Source organism: Hippocampus zosterae, chromosome 9, assembly GCF_025434085.1.
Source record: "Hippocampus zosterae strain Florida chromosome 9, ASM2543408v3, whole genome shotgun sequence".
NCBI lineage: Eukaryota > Metazoa > Chordata > Actinopteri > Syngnathiformes > Syngnathidae > Hippocampus > Hippocampus zosterae.
This window is the reverse complement of record NC_067459.1, coordinates 4,367,715-4,393,112: the sequence shown is the minus strand read 5'-3', so window position 1 is coordinate 4,393,112 and position 25,398 is coordinate 4,367,715. Positions and strand designations below refer to the sequence as shown.

Sequence of the window (25,398 nt, the reverse complement as noted above, 5' to 3'; positions counted from 1 at the left end):
AACCCTGTGGAATATTGTTGTCATAAATCAACATTATTCTCTTGCTTCCTCAAGGGGAGATTTATTGAACAACAAAAATAATAAATGTTATTTTCATTACATATAAAGTGCAGGACATTCCACCGAACTATGGGATTAAGGTAGAACAAGTGACATTAAAGCAAAGATCCATCCATTTCCCAACCCGGTTTATCGTCACAAGGGTTGCGGGGAGGAGGGGAACTGAATCCCATCACAGCTGTCTTCAGGCAGTGAAGCAAAGATTTAATTTGTAAACTAGCCACTTGACCTGGATATTAGGGCTGTTCACACGGCACACATTTGCTCCGGCGCTGCACCGTACTTTGTTGCGACATGTACTACATGTACTTTGTTGCGATATATTTTGCACCGCAGCAAAGCCGCTGAGCGTGATAGCGCCGACACAGCGTCGGTGCAGCCCCACTTTCGTTCACACGGCAGTTTCTGCAGCGGAGCAAAATGACAGAAAACAAATGAGCTGTTGTGTTGGTTCTTTTTAAAACGTCCTTCTCCTTCTCGGTCTCCGTGCCTTCTGCTCGAGAGTGACCGCCCACGAAAACGTAAATCAACAATGACTTCAATGACACTCGGAAAAGCAAACATTAATGCGCCAAACAGAAAATCAAGAGAGGAAATCACAAAATAAATTATATGGGGGGTTGTGAACACAAAACAAAGGAACAAACTACACAAACAACTCTGAGACAGTCCAGTCTCCTACAAAAGGAAAGATGTTAACAGCCAAGTCTTGTGTCGTTATTAAACAAACACATGACGGAAGTCCGACAGAGCACGAAAGCAACGCATTCTCGCCATACGTACTCTTCACAAGCATTTGCTCTGGAGCAAATTTAACTCAGTTGCGTTCACACATGCAAATTTACATAGGTGCTGCTTCGCAAACGAGCATTTGCTCCGGAGCAAATTTTTAAACCACCTCTACTGGGGCAGCCCCGGACCAAATCTTGCCGTGTAAACAGCCCTATTGTAGACATACTGCAAACAGTATAATATTAAATGCAACTCAACCACAAAGACAGTCATTTATTTCGCACAGAAACAACCTTACGTCATCTTTAGTAGACATCGCCATTACAAGACGTCACCTTTAAATGAAGAAAAGTGTTGCCTCATTTCCCAATAACAATTCCACCGCCTCTTACATAAAAAAAATAAAATAATATGTTTTGTGTGTGTTACTCGATGTTATGCTGTGTGCGCATGCGTGTGTCATCATGGAAGAGTTCAGTTCACATCCGAGGATACATTTGTTTTTGGAACTGGAACGAGAACATAAAAAAAAGATTTGAATTGGGCATCAGCCTTGCAGTGTGAACACAGCCTGTCAGACTGTGACATGTTGCTGCCGGCAGAAAACTACATATAAAAGTAATATTCGACATCTCACCCTTATTTCCGTGGCCTGCCTTCAATTCCGCAGAGTTTAAATGTCCGCGGCAAATAACGCAATCGTGGAATCCTGCTGGGACCAATTAGCTAACTACCAAATTATTACAAGGGCAAATTCCTCTCTTCCCTTTTCTGTGCAGGAAATACAATTGTTGCTCACAAAAGGGCCACAGCAGGTGCTTGTGCTATTCAAATTTTTTTAAGTAATAAATAATTCCTTTGGTAGTCAGAGAAGTCACTAATTACAGCGACAATATATTTAAGTTAGCAACACTGATGCCAAGTCATTGCTCTTGTACGCTTGAACTGCCGACACACCCTCACTTCAAAATAAAAACACTGCATACTTGATGTTTTAGTATGACTTACAAAAGGCTACAGAGACTGTGGACTTGCCGGATGTGGCCCACAGGCCTGATTTTACCCAGATGTGCTGTAAATGTTTATGTTCATCCATAAGGTCAATATGGTGGGGGGGAAAAATGATCCCCATTGGGGAAAATAAAAGAGCACCAAACAACCTCAAGTACTCATCTGAGAACCACATCAAAAATGGTATGTGTACCCCAGTACAGAAGGTATAATAGATGTGTAGAAAAAAAATCCCCAATTTTCATTCCACATAGATATACAGTGAGGAAAGAATAATAATTTTGGATAAACTCTAGAAGACTGGTGTCTACCATAGCCCCTTAATTGATGCCACAAGAACAAAACACTAATTCTGAAACAAAACAGAATACCATCTCTCCCACAAAGTGGTTGGCTAGTTTATTCTGCCTCCACCAGTGCTACCAAGTGGAGCAGCGGTTGGTTATATTTTTCACAACCCTCTCTTCACATGTTCTTGTCTAATCGGGCACACACTGCAAGTTTTTGTATTTGAGGCCTTGTTACATTTTACATGAAACCTCACTGGAACAAATGTTCTTTGACTATAGCCAGCGAGACGCGCTTGGCCATCCCTGTGAAATAAGGCTGATTTTACATAGCAGGCTGATGAAAAGTCTTGGAGGTGAAGGAGCTCATCGTTTTCAAGTTTACAAAGGTTTGTGTGGGGCTATGAAAAAGATGTTAAGACTGCTAATAATATGGTGAGGTTTTGGAGAAAAGACACGCGATAAAGACAACAAAACTCATATTTACTTTGTTGACTAAAGGCATCACAGAAACAAAAATCTGGAATAACACTAGCTTCAACTTGAAGTTGACAAGGAGGCTGAGACAGGAGTTAAATTGGTTATCGTGCTTTGCTCAGGTCGTTTCTTCATCAGAGCTGATGGTATTCCAGCTCAAAGCGAAAATATAAAGCTCCTACCACTGTCACAATACTGCATGTCCAGTGGAGACGGGCAGATAAAAAAAATGCATGTGGCCCAATTAGGTAGAGGATGAAGAATCTAAAGAGATTTTGGTCTCTTTATAATCACACTGGCTAAACCCCAGTGGGGTGAAAAAATACATGGACAGGACAGCTATTGTTTGTAGAAAAATATTTGGATAAAAAAAAAGAAAGAGAGGACTAGAGTGTGTCCGTCCGACCTCGAGCGTCGTGTCCTCCCAACTCCCTTGCTTAGCTGTTCTCGTGGCTAGGCTAGCTTAGCTGTTGTTGTTTGATGCATAACGTCCGTTGCGTCGGCACTGATTGGTTGAAGCCAAAAGATGCACGCGCGTATATGTCCGCGCTGATGCACGTACAGCAGCGGACTATCGACTGCTGAGTCTCACTTCACTCGAGTGGCGTCGCTACAAATCAAACACACATCAGATTGTATTTTCAAAGTGCAATGGGAATATATTACTATTTCATTTAACATTAAAATATTTTTTTCTAACATACAACTACAGTAATCCATTGTTTATCGCGGGTGATGGGGACCAAAACCACCGCAATAAACGAAAATCCGCAAAGTAGCGTTCAATTGACATAAACGGGTAAAAAAAAAAAAAAACTTTTTTTTAAGTCCGCAAACGGTCCGCGAGAAGCTGCAAAACAACAGTGAGTCACATAGAGCAACATATACAGTACTCCATGTATATGTAAAAATAAATAAATGTTTAATATGTTTGAAAAAAATCTGATGCACTGAACCCGTGATAAACGAACCGCGAAGTAGCGAGGGATCACTACCCTAATTATTATCACAAAGGGTTATATAACTTATGATTAATTAGAAATAATGAACCTTCGACATGTGCTGTGAAATAGTATTTGCTCCCTTTCCAGATTCTGTGTTCTTTATCACATAAAGGTTCAAACTAATTTTATGTCACACAGAGACTACCCAAAGAAATACAAAATCCAATTTCTAAATGCTAATTTATTAAGGCACACAAAAAAATCCAAAAGTACCCGTCCTAATATGAAAAAGGAATTGCCCCCCTTCCTTGTTAAAAAACAAAGTAACTGGGATTTTGCGAATGAGTTAAATTTCACAGGCAACTAGGGTGTTGCCTGTGAAGTTTGATGAATTGTGAATAGAATCTGTGAGACAAAGTGAAGTACAAGATCTCAAGACACAAACGCATCATGTCACCATTCAGAGAAATTCAAGAAGATATTAGGAACAAAGTTACGGAAACCTATCAGTCTGGAAAAGGTTACAAAGCCATTTCCAAGACCCTCAGGCTTCAGCAAACCACCGTCAGAGCCATTATCAACAAATGGATAAAACTGGAAACAGTGGCATACATTTCCACGAGTGGTTGACCAGCTAAAATGACACCAATATTGCCATGACAACTCATCCAGGAGGTTCCAAAAGAACAATATCCAACGAATCTAGACCTCGCTGGAACTCAGTTCAGGCCAGTGTTCACGACTCTAATTTTAAAATGACACTGGAATAAGCACGAAGAAGCCACAGGGAAAATGTCCACAGGAAACGAAACCCTTACTCAGGGAGAAAACTGGGACTTACTTAAACACTCAGGGGGAAGCACGAGGAGTCCACAAGGGAATGTCCACACATGGAACAAGAAAACTGCAGGTAATTCCAACAGAGCTCACTGGTATGGTGACAGGTTTGGTTTGGTTTGTTTATTGAACATAAAACATATACAGTAATAATTTGACAGAAAATAAGGTAGATAAAAAAGTAAAAGAAAGAAATCAGTCTTCATTCAACACAGTTATTATGTTCAAGGGAGTAGGATGAAGTAAAAAAACTTATCTAGTCCTACCCCGTTATGTGTTTATATCTACTAAATCATTTTTATATCAATCAGAAAAGAAAAAGTAATAAGAAGTCTCCATTAAGGCTCATACTTTACCCTTAACCGTGATATGTTCACAACTTTTGGTTTTTATCGGGATTATATACATCCTCACCCTGGCACTCTTGTGTCAATTTTCTCTTGTATTCATAATGGATATTGCAATACCTTTCTCTGTTTATCAACTTAGTTCTGATTTATCATTATATTTAATGTTTAGAATTTATCATTTTAACTCTGATTGGTGTAGGTTGTTTGTACTATTTTTTTGAATTTGTTTTTGAACTCAGCAAGCGATTTACTCATTTTTAGGTCAGTTTCAAGATTATTCCACAGATTAACACCTTTGCTAGATACACTTCTTTGCTTGATGTTTGTTCTTGTTTTGAGTTTTTTGAATAAGTTGGTACCTCTTAATTCATAGTTGCTTTCTCGAATTTCAAAAAACTTCTGAATATTTTGGCAGAGCAGGTTATTGTGTGCTTTGTACATTAATTGGGCGATTTTAAAGTCAACCAGGTCATAAAATTTCATCGTATTTAATTTAATAAATAGTGGATTTGTGGGTTCCGTATATTTTGATCTATTAATAATTCGAATTGCTTTTTTTTGTAGTTTGAGAATAGGGAGTGTGTTTGTTTTGCAGGCATTTCCCCATATTTCCACACAGTAGGTCATGTATGGTAATAATAATGAAGTGTATAATGTGTACAAGAATCTCTTATTTAGCACTTCCTTGGTTTTGTAGAGGATCCCTACGGTCTTGGCTATTTTTCTTTTTACGTTATCGATATGTGGTTTCCAACATAGTTTTGAGTCTATTACTAATCCGAGAAACTTGGTTTCATACGCTCTTTCTATTTCAATTGAGTTTACCATAATTTTAGCTTGGTGTTTGATTGGTCTTGTGCCAAAAACAATTGACTTGGATTTTTTCAGGTTAAGTGACAATTTATTTCTGTCGAACCAGTTTTTTAATTTGTTTAATTCGTTTTCTACGGTTGTCAGGAGCCGTTTCGGATTTATTCCAGAACAGTAGAAAGTTGTATCATCAGCAAATAGGACACATTTAAATAGTTTTGAGACCTTGCAGATATCATTTATATATAAGATGAATAGTTTTGGACTAAGCACTGACCCCTGAGGTACTCCGTGAGTGATTTTCAGTTGATTCGTTTTTTTATTGTTGAGTTGCACGTACTGATATCTGTTTTCTAAATAACTTTTTATCCATTTATAAGCTACACCTCTAATGCCATATCTTTCTAGTTTTTTCAATATTATACTGTGATCTATTGTGTCAAAAGCTTTTTTTAGATCTAGGAAAACCCCAACAGTAAATTCTTTGTTGTCTATATTAGTGGCTATTGCTTCCACAAACTCCATAACTGCCATTGAGGTGGTCCGTTTTTCCCTGAAGCCATATTGATTCTCACTTAACAGCGCACGCTTTTGTATAAAACTATCAAGTCTGCGAGAAAATAGTTTTTCTAATATTTTTGAAAATTGTGGTAGTAGTGATATTGGTCTATAATTTGTAAACAGATGTTTTTCTCCACTTTTATAGATTGGAATAACTTTAGCAATTTTCATTTTTGATGGAAAGATACCAGCTTTGAATGACAGGTTGCATATGTGTGTGAAAGGTCGCACTACATATTCTATAATCTGCTTGATTATTGTCATATCAATATTAAAGCAATCAGTTGACATTTTATTTTTAAAAGTTTTTATAATATTTGATACTTCTTGGAGTTTTTTTCTACGTATCTATCCACTTCAAACAGGTCTGTTGGATCAGGAATTTGTTTTGCTAGGTTACTGCCGATGTTGACAAAATACTCATTAAATTCAGTTGCTATTTCTGCAGTTTTTTCCAAAATAGTATTTTTGCCTTTGATAAAATACTCTGGATAATCCATTTTTTAGGACTATTTCTGATTACTTGGTTAAGTATTTTCCATATTTCTTGTGTGTTACCTTTATTCTGCTCTAATAGTGCATGATAATGATCTCTTTTACTGGTTCTTATAATATTTACTAATTTATTTTTATAGGTCTTATATTTTTTTTCTGCTTCTTCAGTTCTGAATTTTAAAAACAATTTATATAAATTGTTTTTCTTTTTACATGCGTTTTCTATGCCTTTCGTTATCCATGGCTTACTTGGGTCTTTATACTTTTTGGAAACTTTAGTTAATGGAAAATGTTTATCATATAAGAAGATTATGGTAGACTGAAATACTTCAAACGCTGTATTTGGGTCTTCGTTGGAGTAGACCTCGGTCCAGTTTTGTTTTTCTAGGTCTTGCTTAAAGGCATCGATGCAACGTTGGGTTCTTAGTCTTATTTCTGTTATACAAGTTGTTGATTTAGCTTTTCTATCGAAATAATTATGAAAAACTGCAAAAACAGGCAGGTGGTCACTTATGTCATTAATGAGAAGTCCACTTTCCATTTTATGATCAATCTTATTTATAAATATGTTATCTATTAATGTGGCCGTGTCAACTGTTATTCTGCTAGGTTTCAGGATTACTGGGAAAAAGCTGTTGCTGTACATAATATTTATGAAGTCAGTTGTTTTTTTGTGTCTATTTGGGTTTAATAAGTCAATGTTAAAGTCACCACATATTATTCGTGTTTTCTTATCGTTGTAGTAACTGAGCATATCTGTTAGTTTTTTATTGAATGTGTCAATACATGTTCCTGGTGTCCTATAGATGCAACTTATGATGATATTTGATGCCTTTTTATTGTGTATTTCAATGGTTAGACATTCCATTAGGTTTTCTATTGTGTTTGTCAATCTCTCGATTTTACTGCATTTAAGTGCTTTGTCTACATATATTGCAACACCCCCTCCTTTTTTGTTTTCTCTATTAGTTGCAAACATTTCATACCCTTCTATTTCCATTTCAGTTGTTTTATCTTCATCAAGCCAAGTTTCTGATATGGCAATTATTTTAAATTTATTGAATTTAGTCAGGTATTCTTTAATTTTTGTGAAGTTTTTATAGAGACTTCTACTGTTTAAGTGTATTACCGAAAGTGCATTTTCCAATTTTATATTAGTGTTGAATTGTTCATCCAGGTAATAGTCAGAGTTTGTTACCCTTTGTTTGTTGTTGAATAAGTTATTGTCTGGGTCCAAATTGTTCTCGGGATCGAATGGCTTATAGTCAATATCTTCAAAGGGTTGGAAGTTCATGTTTTTGGGATGTGAATTTCCCGCTCCCACACGGTCGTCGATCGCTCCCTCACGGCCGTCGTTGGTTCCCTCGCTGTCATCGCTCGCTCTCTCACCGTCATCACTGGGTCCCTCGTAGTCACTGGCTCCCTTGCGGTCGTCCCCGACTCCCTCACGCTCGCCGGCTGGCTGCCTCCCGGCTCTCTCACGCGCGCTGGCTGGTTGTCTCCTGGCTGCCTCAGGCTCGCCGTCTCCCGGCTCCCTCGTGGTCACTGGCTCCCCTGCAGTCGTCGCTGGTTTCCTCTCGGTCGTCTCTCGCTCCCTTGCGGTCTTCGTTGGCTCTCTCACGGTAGTCGCAGGCTGGTTGTCTCCAGGCTTCCTCACGGTCGCTGGCTTCCCTGCAGTCGTCGCTGGCTTCCTCGCGGTCATCACTGGCTCCCTCACGGTCGGTCGTCGCTGGCTGCCTCGCGGTCGGTCGGTCTTGAAAAAGTTATTGTCAAAGTTGTTCTCAGGGTCAAACGTCTTGTGGTCAGTAGGGTTGGAAGGGTCATCAAAGGATTCGAAGTCCATGTTTTTTGGTATGTGAATTTCCTGCTTCAGTAGGGTCAGAGTTTTTATTGTCGGGTGGTGAAACATTCTCAGTATGCTGCTTGATGGTGTTGAACTCGAGCCTGTTGTGTTGGAGTACTGGTGCAGGGGTGGACAATAAGTTTGTTATGTCTTAAGTAGGCAGTTTCCCCTCTGTCACGTGCAGCTTTTAATTTTGGGAGGAGCTCTTTTCTTTTTTTGTCGTACGGCATCTGTAAAGTAATTCCAACAGAGCTCACTGGTATGGTGACAGCACAAACTTGCACTGAGGAATGGTCTGTGAGTCAATTTATACCAGAGCAAACAAGCTGATTGGCAACAGGTGGGTGATGAGCTGACGAGTCTCAGGTGTGAGGTGCAGAGCACCCTGGCTGAGGAGATTGCCTGGCTGGCCCTTCCCTAACAATACACCTAACATTACACAGTTTTGTCATTGTTATTGGTGTACTTATTATTTCTCATCATTAATATTATTTTATAACGAATTAAGATCAAAACCTGTTTCACAATATCCATTCATTTTCTAAACCGTCGATCTGTCCTCATATGGGTTCTGGTTAACATGAACTTATCCAAGGTGACTTCAGATGGGAGTCAAGGTTCACCTTGGATAATCATAGGGAACATACAGACAAGCGACCTGTCGCACTCATATTCACACATATGGGCAACCTACTGTGTTATTCAACCCAAGAAGCATGTGTTGGCAGATGTGGGAGGAAACCAAATATCTGGGGAAAAAAAACACAAGAATCCCAGAGAGAACCTGCAAGCTCTGTTCAGAGATGTTCCAACAGAAATTCATGCTGACTTCTCATGGATCACACAGCAATAATGATTTTCCAAATTACTTGACTCGAAAGCTATGTTTTTGACACAATATTCAAAGTACCGTATTTTCACGACTATTCGACGCATCGTACTAATGGCCGCAGTCTCATTAATGCGTGACATTTCTGTATTTTACACATACACAGGACGCATCGTACGAATAGCCGCAGTTTTACAGTGGTAAAACATACGCCAGCTTAAACATACGCACTCTAACACGTTAGCATGAAGCATACGGTAGCATGCCAAGACATACAGATAAGATAAAAACACGTTTTTAAAAAGGCAACGAAAGCAGAACTGAGTTTGGGTGTATTTTATTTAGCCATCGTACAATGTTCTCACGTTTTCGATCAATCATCACCCAGAAATCCATCAACGTCCTCATCCTCTGTATCAGAAGCAGAGGACTGCACATCTCAGTTGTCATTGAACGCATCACATGCTAGTGTGAGTTGCTACGCATTGCCGAGCGGAAAGAAGGAGTAGCAACAGCAAAGTCAACATTTCTCTCGTGTGAAGCTTTCCCACATTTGAAAGTAAAGAACAGAGCGAAACATGGTGGCAGCGCGTGTGTGTGTAGAAAGAATTGAACAATTGTGCAAGTACCGTAATCCATCAAAAACGCCGCGTTCCCTCTCGTTGTTGCGTATTGTGGCGTAACTCGCCCAGCGCTGCCTCTCACTCTTTGTAAAGTTGTGTTTGCCATCGATCATTGTTCCCATGCTGTTCGCAACTTTACTTTGAACGCCCGGTTGATGCCAATGTCCAGCGGTTGGAGTTCTTTAGTCAAGCCTCCGGGAATAACGGCAAGCTCAGAGTTCATTTGCTTGACTTGATTTTTCACCGCTGCTGTGAGATGGTCACGCATGCCAAAAGCATAACCGGTGGCTTTAAGTTTTAACTGAGCTTCGTAGGCATGTCTCTTTGTCGAATTTATTTTCAGGGGTTCTTAGAAACCAAAACCGGAGTTGTTTTGCAACAATGCACATTGCCACACGCTATACAAGTGTTGGTACTGGCTTGAGGCGTCCACTTACACGCCCACCCTTCACCATTGGCGGACTAGCTTGTCTGTCCTCTCTCTCCCTCTCTCTCTCTCTCCCCCTCTCCATATATGTATATATACACGCCCACCCTTCCCTGATTGGCCGACTTCTTTCACAGTCACTTCCGCCTTTTCTCTATATAAACAGCGTGTCGGCTGTCAGTCAGATTTTGGAACTCAGCTCATATAAAGGACGCTCCGCACCATAAGGCGTCCTGTCCATTTTGGAGAAAATTTAAGACTTTTAATGGCGCCTTATAGTCGTGAAAATACGGTAGTGTTTTTTTTTTTGCTTGGGCCTTGAATTCTACGTTTGGAAGTGAGGTAAAAATTGGCATTAATCTTTGCATTCAGAAATGAATGTGACAGACAAAAGCCTGAAGACCTGTGCTTCACATCCGAGGCTATTCCCAAGAGTTTTGTCCTCCATGCTTTGTTCACAAACTCCTCATGCAGTGGCCGTGAGTCCAATTCTAGTGCGGGATTGGAGAATGTAGTTATATCATTTCTGAAGGAGAGGAATGGGGTCTGGAGGGTTGAAGCGAGGCAGTGAGTATTGAACGCACACGCAGAGATTCCTTTACACCTATATAGTGTCACCTGCCGATGTGAAAATACATCAATAAAATTCACCCTTGGTTTTTGTTTTTTAGCAGGTTGATAGGAATTGGCGCTTGGATGTCCTTTGCAAACCTGGGCCATGATAGTTTGACATAAATTAGTGATGCACTGATTTTAATATGTCCTCACTTTTGTTTTCTAGAAAAAGAGACTTTCTTGGAGCCTTTTGTCCTAAAAGACCTGCTGCCATCGTCGTTGGGCAGCTACTATCGCTACACGGGCTCCCTGACCACTCCTCCCTGCAGTAAAATTGTGGAGTGGATCATCTTCAGCAGACCGATCTATGTCTCTTACAAACAGGTGAGAAACGCACGCAACACAAGGTTTATGAACACACGACATACAAAAGATGGAGATGTTAGGCTTCCAGGTGAAATTTCAAGATGAACCTAAAATATGATGAGTTTTAAAGTAAGACCTCGGAAGTTAATGCCTAACAAAACAGGACACTTTTTTATCAGAAAACTGATTGGATTCATTTGTACAGACAGCTACGTTGTTACTTGCATTACGGATCAACAGGTTCTGAGATCAACTAGCTCCCAATATCAGCTGTGGCTAGACCACTAATTGTTCTCTTCTTAACTGCGGATTCATCACTTCTTCAAAGCACTACATTGAAGAGATGGTGGACTTGATTCATGTGACTCGACTCAAGTCAGACTTGTGTTGCTATTTTTAGGACTTACGACTTCCTTGCCAAAAACTTGGGAATGACTCGACATGGTATCTAAATGACCCTACTTGACTTTGACTTGAACTACATGACTTAACAAGTCATCTTGTTTATCGTTTGAAATCTACTCTTTAACACAATTTGGCAAAAAGCAAGAAATAATTTTTAAAAAGTGGGATTTTCTTTCATTCACGCCAACCTGGCAACCCAATCAATGTCACTTGTTCATGAGAAGAAGTGGTATGTGTGTGCGTGTGTGTGTGAGCGTGTGTGTGCGTGTGTGTGTGTGTGTGTGTGTGTGTGTGTATGTGTTTGTGCCTGCGTGTATATGTGCACGTGTTCGTCAGGGATGACAACGGGTATTCGTCATCATTGTCTGATTTGAAAAAGATCTGTCGTAGAGTTAGCTGCCGCCATTAATCAATGTCCTCACCACCAAACTGCTTCTGTACGTCACCTTGCGACGTAGGATCGCCACCCCACACCCACACACACTCACACTCTCTGTGGACCAAGAGCTGATCAAATCCAGTCCTACAATCTAGTGGAGATTTATCAGACATCAATCATCAGGATTCGTACGGGTCCTTAAAGTTCATAAAAAAAGAAGTTGTAAAATTATGTTCTTAATTGTCCATAATTTTCAGGTAAATCTTCTAAATACCATAAAAATTAACCTGTGGTGTTCATTTCATTTGTGTATGTCATTTTTCCCACCCTTCCAATTCATAGTTTTGTCAGAAAATGCAGGACCCGGTACCTGCTCTGCTTTTCCCGCCATCTATGATTAGTTCTGACGATGATCACGTGATCACTTTGGGTCATTCCGGGAAACAACAATAGATTGAAGCCATCCTGGAAAAATCTATTCTTCGAATTTATCGCTCCCAACAAGTGACAGACAAATATGTAGCGACGCCATTCTAGCGAAGCGCACCTCAGCAGTCGATAGTCCGCTGCTCTCTGATGTGTGTGCGTCAGCTAAGATTAGCTGTTGTCTTGGCTAGGTTATCTTTTTGTTGTCGTAGATCAAAGCGTATTTCTTTTGTCACGTTGGTTGCTTGGTTGAAACCAAAAGGCATGCGCGTGTGTACATGTTCGCGCAGACGCACACACAGCAGAGAGCAGTGGACTTTCGACTGCTGAGGCGCGCTTCGCTCGATTGGCGTCGCTACAAATATTCCGGGACAATGCTATTTTCAAGTGGCGTGGCTGGAGAAGTCAAGTCAAGTCTAATGCATTTAGAGGCACACAGCAAAACAGAAAAAAATTGATCGCCAAGAACTCGCAAAAGAGATTAAGGAGAAAACTAAGTCAGTGTCTACTATTCCCTAATTGTCATATCAGTTTCATATTTGTCATTAATAATGTTTGATCATTGAAGGTGATATGAGGGAAAATAATAGGGTTGGATCATTTGGCATTTCAGCTGTTCAGGTGTTCTGGATACTGCTAAGATGGGCAATCAGTACGACTGTTAGTGAAACCAGATTTTTCTAAACCCTGTCCAGGTGACCCATATGACCATTAGCTCTGTTCTTAGTGTTGTGTTTATTCGAAAATAAATTGAAGGTTTATATTTTCTCAATTAAAATTTTCTTTGTGTGTTTTATTTGAGAATTAATTAAAATGTTTGTTTTTTTCATTTTCCTACTTGTGATGCAGGCAGCAAAGTGAAACTTTGACATACAGGATGTCAAATAAAGGGTTAACTGATTGCCCCTAAAAATAAAGATATGTGCCCTTCCTTTGGCAGCAATGATTTGAACACCAGCTCAGTGTTATGTGGCTTTCTGTTCAGCCCTTGTATTGCTGAGCGGGCATTAAAGCCACCGTGAATCCCCGCTGAATGGAGAAAAAGTCCTAAAAAAAGGCTAAATTGGTCCTCAAAAGTAATTAAAAGGTCCATAAATAAAAAGCAAGTGGAAGAGTGGGAACCGTGATCATTCCCACAGCCTCCATAACTAACTGAGGAGATGTGCTCAATATTAATTTATTTTAATTTAAAAAAAAACAACAACAACACCCAAAACATATTTCTACATTTTGGCACTAAAGGATAGGTTTTTGCAAATGGCAAATGTACTTTTACATTTCATTATTAAACGTGTTCGGTATCGATCCCCAAGCTTAAGTATTGATATTTGGCATTAATTTATGTTTTCTTTATCTCTATTTTTGGTTTTTATGCCAACAAACTACTTTTTCCTGTCTCGATTTACACACACGGAAGCACCGGTATCAGCCCCCGCCCACTCTTATTCTTATTACTGTATTGACAAGAGGAGAGGTTAGAATGCAAGAGTTGGCCTGAGTGGGGTTGTCATTTACTTGAAGCAAGTTGGCCACAATCTCATTCCGCGTGAGTATGCTGCTTCTTCTTCATTGGTTTGGATGTAATAAATACCCCACCGCAGCCCCCCCCCCCCCCCCCACCAAAAAAATTACGATGTACGTGCCCCCATTGGTATGAGCGCAGCGGTACATCGCATGTGGTTTTGATCGCAGTTTTGTGTAATTTAAAAAAAAAAAGCACTTCTGGTGTCTATCAGATTGGAATCTCAAAATTTTGCAGAGGATTTTACTTGATATTGCATCAAATCCAAAATCAATGGTACGACACATATCAACCAGTAATGTAATGTAATTTTTAAATGTGATGACACACATGTTTACGCCCACATTCAGCATATTCTATTTAAAAGCAGAAAAACAGATATGCCTCCCAGCCACGATTGAATAAAAACACCTATCGTCATTAAACATTCTGGTTGGTGAGGCAGAAAGAGAGTCTGAAATGGCATCAATCTTTCAACAGTGTTTCTCTATCGATCTATCTATCATCCATCCATTCTCAGTAAGTGCTGTCCAATGCGTGGGATACTCATAAGAACTCGTAGCATGGGGGCTACAGCAAAGAATGACAGCATATGTACAAACACAAGGAAACATTGTACACTCGTAAGTGTTAAATCAACACTTACGGAACACAAACAGTTCCTGCTCTCTGACTGTTGATTCCTGTCCAGTGTCGATTAGTCCACAAATACTTTTTTCTTTCATCCTCCCCTGTCTTTGTATTTTATCTTCTCTTGCTACGAGCCCATTCTTTTGGATGATCGTTCAAGTAGGTCAGCAAGAGTGACAGTTGCTGCTCAGGGCCTGCTTTTAGAGTGGATTCATGCCAAAGCTGTTACACAACTCCCCACCTTAAGTTCCCTTCTTTCAGTCACATGGATGCGCCACACTTGTCTGTGTGTGCGCTGTTTCTTGGTAGCCATTTCAACAGGTATGTGTGATTTTGTGGCACTCTGGATGAGATTTCCTCAAACTTTACTGTATGATTGAACCAGGTATTTCCATTTTAAGATGAGGTTTATTAAAAAAAAAATATGTGAGGTTAAAAGTAGAGATTGTTTCAGTGTTACGTTTAGTTCTTCATTTATCTACGAAATTAAAACAGAGGACACTACTGAGAACATCTACAACCAGATTTATGGCACCAAAAACAAACAAGCACACAACCAATCACAAAGGCATGACAGATGCCAAATGCCAACCACGACAAACTAATTTTGGTCATTTACCAACTTCCTACAAAAAAATGTTTACTAAATTAAAAAAAAAAATTATATATATTATTATATATATTATAGGGATATTATATATATCCTGAGCGGCTGGATAGCTCAGTTGGTAAGGCATCGGTTTGGCATACGGGAGTCGGAGGTTCGAATCCCGCTTGGGGCAAAAATGAGCACATAACACCATCCAGTGTGGGTCCTTGGGTAAGATCCTTCACGCTAATGCCTACCTCATACAATGATGAGAGACAATAAAACGAATGACATGCCGGCTCAGACGTCGCCCGGCCAAACAAGGTCTGCGTCAGGTGCTGGGGAACCAGAGCACCTTGATGAAAAATGGGCTACTGGAACAAAGCGGAGATGGGCGAGAGGCGATAACATGGCTCTGTTGGAATGCTACTACTCAAGCAACCCTAGTCAGAGGGGTTACATGCAGAGAATGTGGGCTGAATAGTTACTTCGAAACCCACAGTCACGGTTGACCACGAAACAACTAGTAGCTCAGTGTTCCAACATCCACAAACGGCAACTGCTGTCACAACTTGAGATTGATGAGGTACAACGCAGGTTCCATGGCGAAGGGCCCCAGGCTGCCAGATCAGAGGAGGACGTCATACAAGAGATTGGGAGGCAAACCCCAATGAATGCAGATGATGAGATTGGGTGGCCAGCCCCAATGAATGAAATGCTGAGCGAGGCAGCAACTGACCTGAAAGCTAAGATCATGGCGAGAATGAAAGCTGGGCAACCTAGAAACCGATTACAACGGCTATGTGAAGTACCATCTGAAAGTCTCATAGAAAGTGTGAATGCAGCACTGAGGGCGATCCCTACCGTAACGATCACAGAAACCAATGAGCTGATATACGCTTCAGCATCAGTGATCCTGGAGAATCTGGGCTATAAGAGCAACCATGGAAGCCATGAGATACGTTACCCACCATGGAAAAGACGGTTGGAGGCTAAGATCAAGGCGGCCCGTAAAGATGTGAGTCAATTGACAGAGGCCCAGAGAGGTGTGATGAAAAGGCCGATACCCAAGAGGTACATCCAGATGACCATACCTGAAGCACTCGAAACTGCCAAACAAAGGCTCCAAGCCTTGTCCAGTCGCCTAAAGCGGTACACGAAAGAGAATGAGGCCAGACGAATAAACAGGCTGTTCGCAACACAACCTGCGAAAGTGTACGCTCAGTGGCAGGGTCCTAACAACAGAGCCGACCCACCAAGACTAGAAACTGAAAGGTACTGGAAAGGCATATCGGAGAAGGAGGTTGCACATAACAGCAGTGCACAATGGCTGGTGACCCTGAGAGAGGAGCACAGCAACCTCCCTGAACAGAACCCAGTTACCATAACAGTGGCAGACATACAGGAAAGAGTCTCAGATATGAAGAACTGGACAGCACCAGGCCCGGACATGGTCCACACCTACTGGCTAAAGAAACTCACAGCACTCCATGAGTGCCTAGCAGTACAAATGAACCAGCTGCTGAGGGATGGGACTCACCCAGAATGGCTAACCGAAGGGCGAACGATCCTGATCATGAAGGATCCCTCAAAGGGTGCAGTTCCATCCAACTATCGGCCAATAACCTGTCTCTCCACAACATGGAAGCTCATGTCAGGCATCATTGCGGCTAAGATAAGTGGACACATGGATCAATACATGAGCGAAGCACAGAAGGGCATTGGTAGAGATACTAGAGGAGCCAAACATCAACTCCTGGTTGACAGAACAGTCGCACACGACTGCAGGTCCCGACGTACCAACCTGTGCACAGCTTGGATTGATTACAAGAAAGCCTATGACTCGATGCCACATACATGGATCACTGAATGCTTGGAGTTGTATAAGGTGAACAGGACTGTAAGAGCCTTCGTTGCGAACTCGATGAGGATGTGGAAAACCACACTTGAAGCCAATGGCAAGCCACTTACCCAAGTGTCCATCAAATGTGGCATATACCAAGGTGATGCACTCTCCCCACTGCTGTTCTGCATAGGACTGAACCCCCTAAGCCAAGTAATCACCAAGACAGGCTATGGATACCGCCTCAGAAATGGAGCTACAATCAGTCACCTCCTCTACATGGATGACATAAAGCTGTATGCTAAGAGCGAAAGGGACATAGATTCCCTGATCCACACAACCAGGATCTACAGCAGCGACATCGGGATGTCATTCGGGCTTGAGAAATGTAGTCGGATGGTGACTCAGAGAGGAAAGGTAGTCCGCACTGAAGGGGTCTCACTCCCAGAAGGAACAATAGCAGACATTGAGGACAGCTACAAGTACCTTGGTATACCACAAGCCAATGGCAACCTCGAACTGGCAACAAGGAAAGCGGCTACGGCCAAATACCTCCAGCGAGTGAGGCAAGTCCTAAGAAGCCAGCTCAATGGCAAGAATAAGACCCGGGCAATAAACAGCTATGCCCTGCCAGTGATCAGATACTCTGCAGGAATAATAAGGTGGCCAAAGGAAGAGATTCAGACCACGGACGTTAAGACCCGAAAGCTCCTAACCATGCATGGAGGGTTCCATCCCAAATCCAGCACCCTGAGACTGTACGCAAGCCGAAAGGAAGGAGGCCGGGGACTAGTGAGTGTGAGAGCCACTGTCCAGGATGAAACATCCAAGCTCCATGAATACATCAAGGAGAAGGCTCCAACGGATGACGTACTCAGAGAATGTCTCAGACAATGGGGAACAGAAGATGAGGCGCTGGAAGAGGGACCATCATGGGAGGACAAGCCCCTACACGGGATGTACCACCGGACCATAACTGAAGTGGCTGATCTCAAGAAGTCCTATCAGTGGTTAGAGAGGGCTGGCCTGAAGGACAGCACAGAGGCACTCATCCTGGCTGCTCAGGAGCAGGCCTTGAGCACCAGAGCCATCGAGGCCCAGATATACCACACCAGACAAGACCCAAGGTGTAGGTTGTGCAAAGAGGCACCTGAGACGATCCAACACATAACTGCAGGGTGTAAGATGCTGGCAGGGAAAGCCTACATGGAACGCCATAACCAGGTGGCTGGCATAGTCTACCGAAACATCTGTGCGGAGTATGGACTGGAAACCCCAAGGTCAAAATGGGAAACACCTCCGAAGGTGGTGGAGAATGACAGAGCGAAGATCCTGTGGGACTTCCAGATCCAGACTGACAAGATGGTAATGGCGAACCAACCAGATATCGTGATCATAGATAAAGGGCAGAGGAAAGCCGTTGTAGTGGATGTAGCGGTCCCAAGTGATGGAAACATCAGGAAGAAGGAACATGAGAAACTCGAGAAATACCAAGGGCTCAGAGAGGAGCTGGAGAGAGCCTGGAAGGTAAAGGTGACAGTCGTGCCTGTGGTGGTCGGAGCACTCGGGGCAGTGACCCCCAAACTAGATGAGTGGTTGCAACAGATCCCGGGAACAACATCGGACATCTCAGTCCAGAAATGTGCAGTGCTGGGAACAGCAAGGATACTGCGCAGAACCCTCAAGCTTCCTGGCCTCTGGTAGAGGACCTGAGCTGAATGAGGGACGGACACCACCCGAGGGGTGAGATGAGGATTATTATTTATATATATATATATATATATATATATATAAATATATATATATATATATAAAATAAGGAAGAATCATTGACCAATGTTTTTTATGAATGATATTCAAAAGTATGGCATTTATAACTCTTAGCATACAGCTTTATGTCATCCATGTAGAGGGGGTGACTGATCGTAGCTCCATTTCTGAGGCAGTATCCATAGTCTGTCTTGGTGATTACTTGGCTTAGGGGGTTCAGTCTTATGCAGAACAATAGTGGGGAGAGTGCATCACCTTGGTATATGCCACATTGGGTAAGTGGCTTGCCATTGGCTTCAAGTGTGGTTTTCCACACCCTCATCGAGTTCGCAACGAAGGCTCTTAGGGTCCTGTTCACCTTATACAACTCCAAGCATTCAGTAATCCATGTATGTGGCATCGAGTCATAGGCTTTCTTGTAATCAATCCAGGCTGTGCACGGGTTGGTATGTCGGGACCTGCAGTCTTGTGCGAATGTTCTGTCAAACAGGAGCTGATGTTTGGCTCCTCTGGTATCTCTACAAATGCCCTTCTGTGCTTCGCTCATGTATTGATCAATGTGTCCACTTATCTTAGCCACAATGATGCCTGACATGAGCTTCCATGTTGTGGAGAGACAGGTTATTTGCCGATAGTTGGATGGGACTGCACCCTTCGAGGGATCCTTCATGATCAGTATCGTTCGCCCTTCGGTTAGCCATTCTGGGTGAGTCCCATCCCTCAGCAGCTGGTTCATTTGTACTGCTAGGTGCTCATGGAGTGCTGTGAGTTTCTTTAGCCAGTAGGTGTGGACCATGTCCGGGCCTGGTGCTGTCCAGTTCTTCATATCTGAGACTCTTTCCTGTATGTCTGCCACTGTTATGGTAACTGGGTTCTGTTCAGGGAGGTTGCTGTGCTCCTCTCTCAGGTCACCAGCCATTGCGCACTGCTGTTATGTGCAACCTCCTTCTCCCATATACCTTTCCAGTACCTTTCAGTTTCCAGTCTTGGTGGGTCAGCTCTGTTGTTCGGACCCTGCCACTGAGCGTACACTTTTGCAGGTTGTGTTGCGAACAGCCTGTTTATTTGTCTTGCCTCATTCTCTTTCGTGTACCGCTTTAGGCGGCTGGACGAGGCTTGGAGCCTTTGTTTGGCAGTTTCGAGTGCTTCAGGTATGGTCATCTGGATGTACCTCTCGGGTATCTGCCTTTTCATCACACCTCTCTGGGCCTCCGTCAATTGACTCACATCTTTCTGGGCCACCTTGATTATCCTCCAACCGTCTTTTCCATGGTGGGTAACGTATCTCATGGCTTCCATGGTTGCTCTTATAGTCAAGAGTCGCTAGGATCACTGATTCTGAAGCGTATATGAGCTCATTGGTTTCCGTGATCGTTATGGTAGGGATCGCCCTCAGTGCTGCATTCACACTTTCCATGAGACTTTCAGGTGGTACTTCACATAGCCCTTGTAATCGGTTTCTAGGTTGCCCAGCTTTCATTCTCGTCATGATCTTAGCTTTCAGGTCAGTTGCTGCCTCACTCAGCATTTCATTCATTGGGGCTGGCCTCCCAATCTCATCATCTGCATTCATTGGGGCTTGCCTCCAAATCTCTGGTATGACCTCCTCCTCTGATCTGGCAGCCTCGAACCTGCGTTGTACCTCATCAATCTCAAGTTGTGACAGCAGTTGCCGTTTGTGGATGTTGGAACATTGAGCTACTAGTTGTTTCGTTGTCAACCGTGACTGTGGGTTTCAAAGTAACCATTTAGCCCACATTCTCTGCATGTAACCCCTCTGACTAGGGTTGCTTGAGTAGTAGCATTCCAACAGAGCCATGTTATCGCATCTCGCCCATCTCCGCTTTGTTCAAGGAGCCCATTTTTCATCAAGGTGCCCTGGTTCCCCAGCACCTGACGCAGACCTTGTTCGGCCGGGCAACGTCTGAGCCGGCGTGTCATTCGATTTATTGTCTCTCATTATTGTATGAGGTAGGCATTAGCGTGAAGGATGTTGCCCAAGGACCCACACTGGATGGTGTTATGTGCTCATTTTTTGCACCAAGCGGGATTCGAAACACCATCTCCCGTATGTATATACATATACATACACACACACTGTATTTTCCGCGCTTAAAGGCGCACCTAAAAGCCTTCCATTTTCTTAAAACCTCACGGCGCACCTTAAAATCCGATGCGCCTTGTGTATGGTTATTACGGTAATATGTCGACGCCAAAATGGCTCCTTGCTAGAGACATGCTTTCAACGCAGTTGAACACGGAGATAGAGCAGTGGGCAAGAGAGTTCAATGTTAACGAGTCAATGTTATAACTTGCTGTTGGTTAAGTGAACTGTGTCACTGCTTCATTAAATAAGTTTTACTGATATCTGATCGTTCTGGAGCAACGCTACTCAACAGCTAAGCTGTCTTAGCTGTTATCAATTGTTCAGAGCTTCTTTGATCTGTGACGTGGGTTGCGTCGGATCTGATTAATTGAACCACGTGCGTATGTGCTCGCACTCATGCGCACACAGCTGAGAGCAGCAGACTATGGATTGCTGAAGCACGCTTCACTTGAGTGCCGTTGCTACAGTTCTGTTGGCATTTCCTTGAGCTTTCCTCCATCGAGTGGATGCATTGTAGATTGTGTCTAATAGTGCGGTGAATCCAATATATGAAAAACATTACAAAATAGGCCATTCATTGAAGGTGCACCTCATAAGCCAGTGCCCCTCTTAGTGTGGAAAATACGGGATAAATTCATCAGTTTGAACCCTTAAATATCTTGAGGCCTGTACGCTCAGTGTGGGTGCATCTTCAGTTTGGTGCCGTGGCCGGTCTGGCCTGGCGTGGTAGGGACCACATTGTGCCTCACTAGGCATTCTGGTGAACAGAGCTGTGACACCCCCCAACACACCTGATAGTTTGATAACACAAAATAGACTGTTTGCCCACATAAAAACAGCATCTCCATTTTTGTGCCAGGGCAAGTCTAGTTTAGTGTGTAATTTGGTAGACACGCTATGTCTCACTGGACATTCCACGTGACGTGTCGGCCCCACCCTTTGCCGCGTCACGCAATTTGGTGACAAAAAGTAGACACCATTTTGGATTACATGAAAGTAGGTCTCAATGGTACTGAAGGGGATGCAATGGAATTTGAGCGTATTTAATCGAGAGACAGATTTGGCATTCTGCAGACATGTCAACTATTTCATTCATAAATGTGACAACAACCAGGGAAAATCTCATTACACCCCCTTGTGCACACAGCAAGGCTATTGAATGCTGGGTCATGCACTGACACACGGTTATGGATGTAAGGCTGTCTCCAATTGCCCATATGACATGCGAGGCCAACGACATAATCTGCAAGGGTAGATCTTGCAGTTAACCTGCTAATGTCTTGCATGAACCCCAGCAAGTCTATTTCTGTTCCACACTTGTGCTCCGACTGCCCTGATTTGAATTCAAATGAAGGATGCCACTACTATTGGCCCGGACTCAGCTGGGTTCCATCCCACAAGAGTGCAACTCCCTATTACGCCCAATTCTAACAGTGCAAAAGGTTAGCAAAATACCTAAAGAAAGAAAAGTCTACCCATGTGCAGTTATAGACTACGCTTTGCACAAGAGTAGTGCCTAGAACAAAACATAAGGTCCCTTGTCTATGTAGTGTACTGTATTCACTTTAATATAGGTTAAAAGAATGAGAAAATAGCCGGTGCCCGTGAGGGGTTTCTACAGATACTACAGTTTCCTATCACATTCCAAAAGATGCATGGTAGGTTTATTGAACATTCAAAGTTGTGTGATTGTGAGCACAGTTGGTTGTTTCTCTGTCTGCCCTTCGATTGGGTGGCTCCAGGATGCCCACGACCTTTATGACGATAAGCGAATATTATAATGGATGGATAGATGTTGTGTGTTTATTTATGCCTTACACATCACCCCACCTTCATTGGAATTGAGGTTTGTACTCATTTTGTGGACTTACAGAGCATGAAATTGAACTTGTTTTTGAGAGTATGAACAGTTCATTAAAATCATGTTCTTCCTCTCTCATTTTCTTTCTGTCTGGCTGTTCTATATGCTTCTGTGGCATCTTGGCTATCTGTCCCCAGTTAGAGGCGTTTTACTCAATCTTCACCACGGAGCAACAGGACCATGTTAAATCTGTGGAATATCTACGCAGCAACTTCAGACCCATTCAGAGCCTGGACAATCGCCATGTTTTTAAGTCAGCGGTGAAGGACGCTTGGCTGCCTGACCTGTCTCACAGCGGGAGTGGGCCTTATGGCACAGAATCTTCCAGAGGTAGGTGGAACAATAGTTTAAAGTTCAAACTGTCACATTTTGCTGAATTGATTTAAATGTGACATAATTATGTGGACATCATCTTTGGTACCCTTCTCTGAAAGAAAAAACAATACCCCCAATAAATCACTGCAATAACAAGCCACAAAGCTTTTAAAGAACAGTCCCTCGTACAGACCAGGCAATACTGAAGCTTTTAACAAGTTCCATGAGCTCCACGTTTATAGACTCAAAAATAAAGCATACAAAATAAAAGAACACTGTACACTGTGAAATAATAGAGGCTTATTTATGTTCAAGACCTGCATTGCTGTACAGGGTGTCATCAACCTGTGCAGGATACATGCCGAGGTATTAAGGAGAGAAATGCACAGTCCAGCGTTAAAACCTTGGTTACAGTTGGAGGCACACATAAACATTCATTCATTCGTGAATTTTCTGATCCGATTTATCCTCACAAGGGTCATCGGGGGATGCTGGTGCCCATACCAGTGTCTTCGGGCAGGAGGCGGGGGACACCCTGAACCGATTGCCAGCCAATCACAGGGCACACAGAGACGAACAACCATCCACGCTCACACTCACACCTAGGGACAATTTAGAGTGGTCAATTAGCCTGCCATGCATGTTTTTGGAATGTGGGAGGAAACCGGTCGACGCGACCACTGGACCACCGGCCGCCCACGCACACATAATGCGGCACAGCGAATAAGACCCAAGAATGACTCAAAACAAAACATTTGACTATTCTGACGTGACTTCCATGAGACATGATAGGCATCCGATTGAACAGTGGTAAAATCAATTCATTCCTGTATCCACGAGTCATAACAAAATGTTATTGTGTCATTGATTTACTATAAATACTGTAAATAGCAAGCATTAGCTTTCCGAATATCTTAAAACTTAAGATTACCTCCTAAACTATGCACCTCTTCAGCTTTGGACAAGCACATTGTCAAGAAAATCTAAATAGCTGGTGTTTGCTTTCACAATATCACAATTTAGTGTGTCATGGAGGAGTGCGGGTGGATCCAAGTGCAAGGAAGCAGGGTTACAAGGGAATCTTAATATTTATTTTCCCCTCAAAAACAAAACCAAAAAAAGAAACAGTCTTTTAACATGAGCTACAAAGGGAATGAAAGTGAACAAAGAAAGATGGGGAAAAGACTCACTACTGCAGATGACAGGCAACAAAGGACACAGAACATTAGACAATGAACCAAGACAGTGAACAGAAAGCACGAATGGAATAGAAACTAATGCAACAATTACACATGCCTGGACAGGACACGCGAAGCAGGACTAATGAGACAAGGTGGAGACAAGACATGGTGAAGAAATGGGGAAGGCACGAACAGGAGGGAAAAGAAAATACCACATCAACCAAAATACTAACAAAGCACAGATCAGAAATGAAGGAAAAACCAATCATGCTGCAAAACACGGAACAAGAATCTTTGACAGCTGACTTGGCTATATGTTAATTTTCGTTCAAGTTTCTGCTGGTATCCTTCTTGAATGTCTGCTATAATAGCATTAACAACCAGAGGACTACATATTAAATGTTTTAATGCCCCAAAAAAATAACAGAAATCTCAACACACAGGCTGGTGCAGCCTTATCGGGGAGATGTGGAAGAAGGTCCGCTGTTCTCCAAAATGATCCCTGTTCTTACACTGTCCTAGCCACACCCGCACATGACAGTAGGATATGCTCAAAGGCCTTGACAAGAAAAAGGTCAATGCAGTAAACACATGTAACCCAAGTCACAATCTAATCAGTCCCGAGGAGGCCTAAATAGAGCGATATGGATGAGCTGTATATATGTGTGGATGTGGCACGTGAGACTGGCTGTTGGAGACATGCCAGTCAAAGGTAATGCAGAAGGTCCCCTTGAGAAAGGGACTAAATCTCCTCCTAACCAAAATTCAGTTCAGTGGTAGCAGGTAGCAGCAATCTCGGTCTCCCTTGTTTTACTGTGTATGAATTAGTTCTTGTTATATAGTGTTTGAGATGCAAGAGATAGATGGATAAAGGTTGTATTAAGTCCATGTGAGAAATTAAGGAAGTATAGCCATTTCGGTTTTCATTAAATCTACCTTAAAATGTACAACTCTCTCACATTCAGGCAAGTAAGTGACCATGTCATGATGAGACAACAAAAGAGCAAAATTTCAATGTCAACTCTGGGTTGAAACTTGGTAGATTAAAAAATAATGGAAACGATTCCCACAGGTCCTCATGCACATATTTGTTCTCATTCTTTATCTTTAATTGTTTGACTGTAACAAATCCATAGACCAGGGGTAGGTAACTCCTGTTCCAC

At 42.4% G+C, this 25,398-nt stretch overlaps 1 protein-coding gene across 3 annotated transcripts in view; it reads left to right on the top strand.

The window, feature by feature from the left end:
- Positions 1-25,398, top strand: part of LOC127607030 (receptor-type tyrosine-protein phosphatase gamma-like) — a 399,557-nt gene that overhangs the window by 290,076 nt on the left and 84,083 nt on the right. For all 3 annotated transcript variants that reach the window (XM_052075037.1, XM_052075036.1, XM_052075038.1), the window contains 2 exons: positions 11,068-11,225; positions 22,877-23,069. In XM_052075037.1, the coding sequence (XP_051930997.1) occupies positions 11,068-11,225; positions 22,877-23,069 (351 nt within the window). The remainder of the gene's footprint in view (positions 1-11,067; positions 11,226-22,876; positions 23,070-25,398) is intronic.